Source organism: Poecilia latipinna, unplaced genomic scaffold, assembly GCF_001443285.1.
Source record: "Poecilia latipinna isolate Pla-1442-1.1 unplaced genomic scaffold, P_latipinna-1.0 Scaffold3709, whole genome shotgun sequence".
Lineage (NCBI taxonomy): Eukaryota > Metazoa > Chordata > Actinopteri > Cyprinodontiformes > Poeciliidae > Poecilia > Poecilia latipinna.
In genome coordinates, this window is record NW_015116325.1 from 26,084 (window position 1) to 37,801 (window position 11,718).

At 37.5% G+C, this 11,718-nt stretch overlaps 2 protein-coding genes across 2 annotated transcripts; both read right to left on the reverse strand.

The window, feature by feature from the left end:
* Positions 1 to 1,321: 1,321 nt before the first annotated feature.
* Positions 1,322 to 8,703, reverse strand: LOC106941507 (GDP-fucose protein O-fucosyltransferase 2-like). Its single transcript, XM_015024557.1, has 9 exons — positions 8,473 to 8,703; positions 7,667 to 7,920; positions 7,424 to 7,568; positions 7,112 to 7,222; positions 6,147 to 6,213; positions 5,393 to 5,518; positions 4,272 to 4,452; positions 3,881 to 4,004; positions 1,322 to 2,885 (listed from the first exon to the last, which is right to left on the reverse strand). Exons 1-9 carry the CDS (start codon positions 8,646 to 8,648, stop codon positions 2,732 to 2,734), a joined length of 1,338 nt encoding a protein of 445 aa, XP_014880043.1. The 5' UTR covers positions 8,649 to 8,703; the 3' UTR covers positions 1,322 to 2,731.
* Positions 8,704 to 9,343: 640 nt separating this feature from the next.
* On the reverse strand, positions 9,344 to 11,146 carry LOC106941508 (tubulin alpha-4 chain-like). Its single transcript, XM_015024558.1, has 3 exons — positions 10,921 to 11,146; positions 10,596 to 10,744; positions 9,344 to 10,432 (listed from the first exon to the last, which is right to left on the reverse strand). The coding sequence occupies exons 1-3, from the start codon at positions 11,096 to 11,098 to the stop codon at positions 9,458 to 9,460; spliced, it is 1,302 nt and encodes a 433-aa protein (XP_014880044.1). The 5' UTR covers positions 11,099 to 11,146; the 3' UTR covers positions 9,344 to 9,457.
* Between the last annotated feature and the right edge of the window lie 572 nt (positions 11,147 to 11,718).

Genomic DNA, 11,718 nt, shown 5'->3' on the forward strand with positions numbered 1-11,718 from the left:
CATAACAAAATCTGTTTTAATACAGGAATGAGGGCTTTATGAAAAGCACGTTTCATATCTGCACGTAGGTTGTCATTTTCAAATGGTATCTTCAACCTGTGTTAATCGAGCCTCACCAGAATGAATATTCAAATTGAACATGATTGTATACCAAAAAAAGTAGGCCAAATTTTTAAGTTTGGAAATCCATGTGAAAAACGGCTTACATTTTTTGTCAGAAAAAATAAAAATGGTTTCATGTAAAATAAATTTTACATAAAATTAGTAAATGCAAAAATATTTTTAATGCAGAAATTGAATCTTTGCAGCCACAGAATTAATTTACTTGAGGTACAAGAATAAATGTCCATAGTTTATAGAAATGATTTGTGAAGTCATGTTAATTGCTGGTGTTGGCTGTGATAAAAGCCAGTACAGGTTGCTTTATGGAGATGCTTACTTAATTTGCCAACACGACTTGGAACCTGCTCATAATGCCAATAGCATCACTTCTTGCTTAAATAATCTGGGAATTGATACCACAGAGAATTTGTGGGATTTCATAAAGAGAAAGATATCATTAAATATATCAACATTAGCATGGCCATTGCTTTCCTGTGCAATTCCACTTGAAAAAAAAATTCTCACTTGCAGCACATTTTGAGCTTTCTCCCCTTGACTTGGATTGTCTCCTGTAGATTTTCTTTACGAGGCTAATTAGTGAACAGGAGGAAAAGTTGTGAACAATTACATGAATTTTCTGTGCTGTTTTTATTATTGTAGTCCGCCTGTAGTTTCAGCCACAGCAGCGGAGGAAGTGAACGAAGTGGTTCAGTTTGTGTTGGCCATGCTTCTTTTTGCAGTGGAGGGCAGCTGTTTACACTGCAGACAATTTCCGTTAAACTTCTGAAGATCGAACTGGTACATTACATTTGCAATCGTTTCTCAACAGCCAAGAGCTTCTGTATGAAGCAAACAGAGTAGGACAAGGGGCTGGATTTAACCAGGCTGCCACAACATAGTCTTGGAGCTATAGGGTAGGATGGCAGCATCAAATACACACAATCATTTTGTAAGCTGTTGTTGAGAAGGTATAATTCTCCACTGGGATTAGTTACACTGTAAGCTAGGAGAATCCACTGGGATAAGTCATGGGGGAAACCTGAGACTTTTTTTTTCTCCTTCCCAGCAATTCCCCTGTCTAGTAAATGATGAAAGCTGTTTTAGAATGAGAGTCCACAATAATACAAAGACTAAGGGTAAGAGTTCAGAATAAAAAGCTGAATGGAAAAAATTGTTTAAGTTTCACATTTCCTTATACAAAGACACATAACTATGGATATGTTTGCACTAAGCTTTTACTGTATGTCAAAGAAAGCTCCAGAAAGAGGATCAGTCAAGCAGGCCGAACAACAAACACATTCTTTCCATTTATTAGCAGAGGTTACAGCAGCTTAGCTACATGAGCAACAGAAAGCTTCACTGTTGTGCCTTACAGGGCTATAGGTTACGTATGGCCATTGCTTTGTAAAAGGTTGAGACTTCGTCACCAAGGTAACTATGGAGTTTTCTTTCAGTCCTGCTAATATCATGTGGTGTTCATAGCCACAAACATAAAGGTGAAGGTGTAGTTAAAAGGTGAAGGTGTAGTTAAGAAACACCTTATGTAAGAGGGTCATTTTCTAAGACTGCTGGTGAGGATTCAGACTGACCTTTAAAATGGGGATAGTACGTAAAATTAATGTTTTTGAGGTTTATATATGTTATTCCCTCATCAAGAACATACCTGCTTTGATTTGCTTTGATTGTTTATGCATTTCTAAGAAATCCTTGAATCTTTTGTTCTATCTATGATGGCAGCCATTCAGCGGTGGTTAGGCGCTTGCTCTCACAAAGAACCGTCTATTTCCACAAAGTTCCTCATGAAGCAGGAGTCTCAAGCCAAGTTTCACCTCACAGAGCATCCCTCCCCGGTCCCTGTCCCCCTCAGTTCCTTCAGACTAGCAGTAGCAGCAATTAGCAATCACCTGGCAGAAGTGCACATCTGCCAAGCTCATCTTATGAACTACTTCTCAGTATTTCTGTGATGACGTCCTGTCATGTATATATCATGATGATGTCATGATTTATACAACATTTTTTCATTTAAAAAAAATTAGAACTGAAGGTAACATGTCTGTTTGATAGTTCTATAAAATGTAACCATGTGCCTAGAATAAAAGCATAATATCAAATCTTTAATCGTTTGATAAAAAATGAATTTCAGTTATGCATATACACTTTCTGTAAACAAATCTTCATTGAATGGTAGACCTTTACACCTAGCAAGCTTTGGTTCCTTCCTCTTGATGTGCTTTTGATTTTTTTTTTATACATTATTCTTAAAATACTTCAGAAGTCTTAAACGGTAAAAAAAACATTTTTGATAATATCAAATCTGAATCAAATACAGTCAAACACTAGTGTCAGTCTCCACTTAACATAATTCACTGCACTTGTGAGTTAGAAATATAATGCATGAAATACAGTACGCTTTTATGAAAGATTCACAGACCATCAATCTAAATAAAGCTATATACAAATTAAATTTCTGAAGCCTACACTGTTGAGCAGCAGAGCTTGAGCCTTTTGAGCACAGAGTTCAAACACAGTGGCCATCTAACACTGAAACCATGAAAAGATCTTTTTTCATAAATCCGTCAGTCGTAATACTGCTTTTGGCACTTGTGCTTCAGAAAAGGTGGAGGTAAAGTTAATAAACAATTTTCCAGTGTGTGGGCTGTTCACATTTTTTCTCAGAGTCTCCACAGAATCGGTTGTACGTGGTTTTGGGATCAAACCCCAGGATTTCTCTTTCTTCGTGGATCCGAAAAGAGAAGGTAGAAACGGATGTCCCGATGAAGAACCTGGAAACAAACAATAAGAGATACAAATTAAGCAAAAATCTGTGAAAAAAAACAGCAAATAGAGGGGAAAAAAGACTATAAAGGTGCTTGAGAATGTCACTTGTGGTGAGAAACAGCATGAGTCACCCTGACCAGCTTATCAAGTTGGGTGATTTTTACTGACAATCTGAAGATGTGGCTGGAAGATCTCAGTACAGTCTATGAGCTTACTACTTATACCCTGAAACACTGGTCTGGTATAACACAATGATGTAGAAACTTATCAGATGTCCTAATACAATGCTCTCATATAACAAAACAATTCAGTATCTTACCAGTCGCAACTCACCAACTGCACATGTTTTAGTTTTACATGCTGTATTTATAAAATGTGTTTTAGCTTAAAGCCTACCATTTGCAATTTGACCATAATGCTGATAATCAAGCATTTAAATGCGCAATATAAATACAACTGTTAGTATACTACCACCGTAACATTAGTCATTACATTAAAAAAAACAAGTGAAAAGTAATGTGATCTCATTGACATAAAAAAAAAAAAACATTCCAAACTATGATGGTTGCATTTCACTTAGTCATCAAGACAGGAATTCAACTCTCATTAAACACGTGATCTGGCAATAATGCTTTGCTGTAGAATTGGTCAAAACATCAGTATTATTGCTGATACAAGTAAAAAAATAAATTGATTGCATAGTAATAATATGGGGTCTAACAGCTTGTCATCATATTTAAAAAAGCTTTCAAATGAACATGTAAATTACTTCTACTTTCTGATAAAATGAAAGGTAGGCGGGTCTGTATGTGTGCCTGCATATTTAAAAAATGTTACACTGCCTCATTTCAAAATTGTTTGAATCACCTAGGTTACTTGGCAGCAACTTCAAAGTGTCTACAGTTTTGTTAAGCTCTAAAAAAAAAAAAGTAAAATAATTTTTTTATGGAAAATACCGCTAACGGTGGGCAGTAAAGTACAACCTGTCAAAGGAAATTACCTTGCATGAGCACATATCCACTGGTCAATAATAGCCACTCCTCCATCTCTGAGCAGCTCCAGATCCTCTTTGGATGGCTCAAACCGCACCATGTCTGGCAACAATCTTTTCAGCTCTCTCAGTTCTACATGGATAATAAGATCATTACCACTTGCTTGTTCTGTTGTCTTTATAACTTTTTATGGGATTTATTTGCTTGTTGAATCAAACGCGATCTAAAAGGCTAATGGATTAGATTTTGCATATGATCAGAAAAAAAAAATCACAGGTAGTAGAAATAATATTTAGGAACACAGGTCCAAAAGCAATTGGTAATGCATAAATGAGTGGAACAAATACACATTATTTTGATAGATTTATTTCTTTCAATATAAGCTGGTCTGCCACTTACCTTCTCCGTCTGCATCAGTTGCAACAAACACTGTCTGAAGTTTGTGTTTCTTCATCATACTGCGTATCTTTTTGGCTGCCCCTTTCAGGCTGGGCACATCATCTCTGTGACCCCAGATGAAGTCCTTCCTGCGAAGATGAACCCCAAGATATGGACCTCCGATAGCAGAGCCAGGCTTGGACTGATAGGAATTTAAAGGAACAAGTTTAAATTGTTGAATTATTGCTAGTTCTGCTGTACATAACTGTGTCTAACGGTTATGTAGAGTAACAATATAGACTTATGTTACATTAAACTAGGTCTGCTAAGAAAAAAAAGGCACACCTTTGACATGATGCAGCCAATATTTTTCCAAGAGTGTTGCACTGTTTTCCTGGGTGTTTGTTTTTTCCTTCTACTTCACAATTCCACGTTATTTTGAGTGGCTTTATCATAATAAAATACATACTGAGATTTGTTGTGTACATGAAAAGATATGAAAAACCATAATTCCTTTTACAAGGCACTATGTAATCAGGATATTTTTAAGCACTGGGATTGTGCTGAAATCCCAGTGCTGTGATTTGACACCCCCTCAAATTGCAGAATTTGCTGGTTCAATAAGCAATGAGATAACTAAACAGAGACGTGCAATATCTTATAGTTCATCATCAACTAGGAAAAGTTGATGATCTAAAATGATCTCCAAATGTTCTAAAATGCTAAAAACTGCTAGCTTGAATGGGACTTTACTGCTTCAACCATCATGAGAGCATCAGAAGGTGCTGTATTGACATTTCAAAATTTGATCAAATGGAATTATTGCAGACTGAAAGCTGTGAAAAAAATATACTCTAACAAAGATTTGTCTCTTTTATTTTTATTTTTTTTAACTGGCTGAGATAAAATATATTTAGCTGGTTTCTGTTTGTACTGCTAATTGTCCATCCCATGCAGTCATTACTTCTGTTTTCTTGTCAAAGAGGGTAGTGGTTTTACATAGTTCAATACATTGTATAATAAATCTACTTGAAAGAGACAAACCCCCCACAAAGTTGTGAATATGGTTATATGGCAAACATTTCATAACATGAAGTTTTCTAGGAAGCGGATATGCGATAATAGAGTACACAATGACTCACTTTCATGCGGGTCCAGTCTTCATTATATAGTGTGCGGTCTGTGTCATCTGTGGAGTTCAGATATTTTGCTCTGAAATCATCCCCTATGAGTCGCAGGTGCTTGGCAAAAACCATGCTGCGCCGGGTCTAAATGAGGCGAAATAAATGTAAAGATCTCTGCACATTCTAACAGAAAACATCCTTTAGCATGCAAATAAAGGTTAATGTGCTTTCTCAGAGAGAGAAGAGCAATGCCCCAGGATAGGTCAACATTAGCCTAATGTCAGATGTCCCCTCTGCTGTCCCTGACCAACACGTCATCAGCAGACTCTAGCAAGCAACCCAATCGTCCGGCCCTCAACATCAGCCACATCCTGGGCCATGATGGCAGTTCAGCTGTGTGATGAGTTTCAGTTTAATGCCTTTTTGGACTGTTGTTCAAGAGCAAACAATTGCATTTTCTGTTTGAAATGTGTAGTTTGTTTCAATGTTAAAGAAAGAAGTGATGAAGCACTTGATGTGAGGGGATTTGTTGTTTACATGTCCACTCAGTTTCAGTTTTTTTTTTTCTCTCTCTCTCTTTTTGACATGCCTAATGTCAGAGTAATCATTTAAAATGTCCATAAGGCTTTTGAATTTTATGGAAATAAGTCCTGAATGCTCCTTTTCGAAATGTTGGTTAAACTGGTTCTGAATTGTTGTTAAGGAAAAAAAAACGAACAAAAATAATCCTTTTGTAGACCAAAACGTCTAATACAGAGGTAGTGTTACTTACATTCCAGTAGTCTTTTCCAGCATAGTGATCATGTAGGAGAGTCTCTGCTCTGTCAAGCATGACTGAGCTAAAAAAAAATAATAATAATAAAAAAAAATCATCACAACAATGCCCAAACAAGTTGATTAAATCTGAGTTTCAGTAAGGCCAAAGAGAACAAACAGAGACACACCACTCTAAAACAACAAAGAATTCAGATCATTCTTCCCTGGACACAAACAAAGGACAGGGATGGGTTACTTTTCAAGGAATGTTGCACCTAATCTTTCTCAGTATTTGAAAGAGTGGAACCATTTTTAGTTAGATTTCAATTTTGCCTGATCCCGTTTTTCCCCCCTAAGGACTGAAACACATAAAAGGACAAATGTGGTCCAAATAATAATAGCAGTCTTGTATCCCACAGAAAATAAAGGAACTACAAAATAATTTTAATTTATGCATCACAGGATATGCCTCTAACTTTGATCAGACTTTTATTAATTATTGTCAAGATGTGCATCAAAGTATATGCACATTGGTGAGCATTCTTAGATGTGATAAATAATAATTTAAAAAAAAACTTAAGAAAAAAACAACTGTTTGTGAGGGGATTTGTTTTTTATTCTCCACTCAGTTTAAGTTTTGTTTTCAGTATTTGAGCTGCTGATTACTGATATGTCAGTCAAGGAAAAATGGAGGATTCTGATTTCTGGAAAACTGACTGGAGCATCATCAGTGGTAAGGTGAGATCATGACATAGTTTCAACAGTTTAACAGTAAATTCAATGCAGAAGCATTTCAAGTTAAACAAAACTGACTCACCCCAATGTATTTGGGCATTATGATTTCTATCATTATATCCAATATACTTCAATGTTAACTTTTCTTTGGATTTTATCATTTTTTGAATTAAAAATGTGTAATGGTATATGGTATTTCAGAAAGTATTTATGTTTGCGGAACGTGAGATATATTTGCGGACTTACACTGCTGTGAAGTTTTTCTGAAGAACTGGGGCCATGATGGATGCATGGCCCTGAGCCGATAAACATGTCACATTTCGAGCCCTTGTTTCTTCATAGCCCCAAAACCAGCCCCTGTAGAAACACACAGAATAGTACAGAAAAAGAGCTTGTTTCTACATGTCTGATTAAACATTTCATCAAGATGAATTTATTTACTTGACATTTATTCTTTGTCATTCCTACTGTGCTCTCAAGCTGGTGTATATTACACGTATAGCCTCTTGGTCATGGACTATGAAAACTTTATTTGTATTGTATTTTTTATTTTTTTACCTGTAGTAGCCCTGTTTATCTTTGGTGTACAGAAGCTTCTCAATACATGCACGCTCATCAACTTTTTCCTCCCATTTTCCATCAGTCCATCCCTCGGCATAGTTCTGTAGCACAAGCACCTGGTCTATGAAAGGGCCTCCATTTTCTAAATTGAAAAAGGGAACAAGTTCTGCTACAGTGAATTTGACATTTACATCAACAGTATAGTTTAAAATGATTAAATGTGCAAAGTGGTGTTCTCACCAGCAATAAATTCCTCATACTCAATAACGGGTACGTTGGCTTGCAGGCTGGTCAGGCTGAAGAACTCTCCCCATGGGATACGGATCTGGTGGATATCAGGACTTTGCCAGTGATAGAGTCGACCCCAAGGGGGGAGGACCAATACCCAGTCATCCCCCTCTTTCCTCAAAGTCTTGACCAGTGAGGCCATGCGGATGTAGACATCTCTTCGCAAATTAAACCCTTCAGGTGGGTTTACATCATATAAAAGGTACCTGATATGCAAAAAAAAAAAAAAGATACATTTTAGTACTAACTTTACAATTATACATGTTGAATCAAGTCTACATTTTGCTTATAGTGTTCTTACAAATCATAAGATTAGGTTTGATCGAATCGAATACGTCACCTTTTGACGATGAACAAAAAAGCAAACAAGTTTTCAACTGTTGCAGGCAATTTTACCACTGCAGGGACGAATTAAGACTAGGTTTAGATTAAGGTCCATGAAATAATATTTAATCATTTATTCTCTATGCCGAATACATACACAGCACAATGACGTTAGGTTAACCTAGGTAGGCATACACATAAAAAGGGTTAATAAATCGTATAGGTAGAAAGAGCTTAAAATAACAACTTTTTTAATGGAATCATGTGTAACGCTCGTCGGAGGAAGAGGGCTCGAATAATAGGTATGAGGCAAACACACACTTAAAAGTCGAAGACTGTTGCCAAATAGTGACGTACAAATAAACACCAACTTGTAAAGAAAAAGCGACAATTTTCAATTTAGCATTTCTGACAAGCTAGGACAATAAACTCACCGAAGATCCCTTGCTGCAGAGATTGACACTGAAGCCGTGCGGCTCGCACTGAACACATCTTCAGATTGTATTGTTTGTAATGCTGCAAAAGCGACGAAAATAGACAAAAAGAAAGGGCTAAACGAATCCGTTGTTGCCACACATATAAGAGGTATATGCAGTGGGCTATACGCCATTTTTCCTCCCGGCCACGCATTTCCGGAAGCTGGGAAAGCGTCTGTAGTTGCCAAGCAACTACCAAGAACTTCTTCTTCTTCTATTCTATTATGGCGGATCGCAAGCAACTTTCATATGAGTACGCCATCTACTGCACATTAGTGCGTAGCAGCATAACTTACATCCATTATTCTATTTTTTATTTTATTTTGCATTATGAAAATAAACATTGCTCTCTTTAATCTAAAAGTATCCTCTATGTTTCCTTCAGTTACCAATATTCCCATCCATGTCCTGTCCTTGTTATTTTTCTTAATCTCTCCTTTTCAGGCTCAACACGTAACTGATTAATGTGTGTTCTACATTTTCTTTCTCTCCACAACCTTCACATTTATAATTTTTTCTCCCAGTTAGACATAAAATGTCATTTAAATAGATAAATTATATAGCTTATTTTTTTAACTTGAGAATAAATAAATTAAGTTTAATGATGCTAGATGAAATGCCATAGCTAATGCTTAATGTAAGATATGAAGTAAAATTGTTTACAGATACGAATACTTATTTTTATACCTCAAATTGTTATGCCACAAAACCTAAGCTCAACTTGAATGCTTGGGAAAGCCTTTTGAGAATATGGATTGTGATTGGGCTTTAAAGGCAAGCCATGAAAGACATAAGACTATGGGTATAGAGTACAAACACAAATTATTTTCTTTAGCATGAGCATTTATTGAGCAACAACAAAGTCAAAAGTAAGATTAATTATCTGAAAATACGCAAGAAGTGGGTTCCGTTCTTTAATACATAAGAATATCTTGCTTTTTATTTAATATTCATCGTCTTCCTCCTCTTCTTCAAATGAGTCGATGCCCAGCTCTTCATAATCCTTCTCCAAAGCAGCCATATCTTCTCTGGCCTCTGAGAACTCTCCCTCCTCCATTCCCTCTCCAACATACCAGTGGACAAAGGCTCTCTTGGCATACATGAGATCAAACTTGTGGTCGAGCCTGGCCCAGGCCTCAGCGATGGCGGTGGTGTTGCTCAGCATGCACACAGCTCTTTGCACCTTAGCAAGGTCTCCTCCAGGAACCACAGTTGGAGGCTGGTAGTTGATCCCCACCTTGAAACCTGTGGGGCACCAGTCCACAAACTGGATGGTACGTTTGGTCTTGATGGCGGCAATGGCCGAGTTGACATCTTTGGGTACAACATCGCCACGGTATAAGAGACAGCAAGACATATATTTGCCATGACGTGGGTCACACTTCACCATCTGATTATCTGGTTCAAAACAGGCATTTGTGATCTCAGCCACAGACAGCTGCTCATGGTACGCTTTCTCAGAAGATATAACTGGAGCATAGGTGGCCAGAGGGAAGTGGATACGAGGATAAGGGACCAAGTTGGTCTGGAACTCTGTCAGGTCAACATTCAGGGATCCATCAAAGCGGAGAGATGCTGTGATTGAGGACACAATCTGGCTGATAAGGCGGTTCAGATTGGTATAGGTTGGATGTTCAATATCCAAGTTCTTGCAGCAGATATCATAGACGGCCTCATTGTCCACCATGAAGGCACAGTCGGAGTGCTCCAGTGTGGTGTGGGTAGACAGGATGGAGTTGTAAGGCTCTACTACTGCTGTAGAAACCTGGGGTGCCGGATAGATGGCAAACTCAAGCTTTGACTTCTTGCCGAAGTCAACAGAGAGTCTTTCCATGAGCAGAGAGGTAAAACCAGAACCTGTTCCACCACCAAAGGAGTGGAATACCAAGAATCCCTGGAGACCACTGCACTGATCAGCCTGTAGACGCAGAAACATAAATACTAATCAAACCATTCTAACAGCTCATTTTATTTCTCGCATGGACTGTTGCTGAGTCTGACTGGATATGCTCATTGACAGACTAACTCTGTAATTTTCTTAGAATTTAGGTCCAAATAAAAATATGATTCAAGTGTTTTACCAGTTTGTGGATCCTGTCCATGACAGAATCAATAATCTCTCTGCCAATAGTGTAGTGACCTCGGGCATAGTTGTTCGCAGCATCCTCCTTTCCAGAGATCAGCTTTTCAGGATGGAAGAGTTGACGGTATTTTCCTGTTCTCACTTCATCTGATAATTTAGAAAAATAAATGTATGACTGTTAGATCAATCTGATCAGTGAAAAATAGCTAAATTTTCAAACATTTAGCAGTTCAATTTGATATTTATGTATGTCAAGAAAAGAAGTAAACAACTTCCAAAAATGTACTTTCTATATATATAAATAAGAAATAAAAAATACTGACCAATGACAGTGGGCTCCAGATCAACAAAAATTGCCCTTGGGACATATTTCCCAGCACCTGTCTCACTAAAGAAAGTGGTGAAGGAGTCATCAGGACGTGTGGGGGAACTGCTTGCCTTCTGGCCGTCTGGCTGGATACCATGCTCCAGACAGTAGAGCTCCCAGCAGGTGTTCCCCATCTGCACACCTGCCTGGCCCACATGGACAGAGATGCATTCACGCTGCAACAGAATAAAGACATTATGAGCAACTTCAGAAGGCTTGAAACAGTGTTATTATGCATTTCAGCCACTAGGTGGAAACAAAGCCAAGACGATCATGGTAGAACTTCACAGGGACAATAAAAAGAGGTCAAGATGCAGATGTCCCTAGATTTCATGTAGATGCTACAAGTGGGTGTGAACTGTTTGTTGGCTGGTACAGAGGTTGAGCTCACACACCACATATTAGCAGTTGCTATTCATGCATTGAAAATAATTTAAAAGGACACTTGTCATGGTGGCAGACCTGGAAACATTAAAATTATTTAAACCAATTTGCCACTCGTTACCTATTTAATGCCCATAATGAAAAAAAAAAAAAGAATATATTTATGATGAACCTTGTATGAGTATAGGAAGTCTGACCATATTTTTTGTTCTCAACTACATATTACCCTGCAAGAGCAAAATCAGACCCTATATGTACAAATGACTTTCAGGAGTAATTGTACCTTTATCATTTTTATTTTGAAAATCACTCATATTTTATCCTTCTATTTCACAGTTCTGAACTACTGGTGGTGAACCCATATAAAATC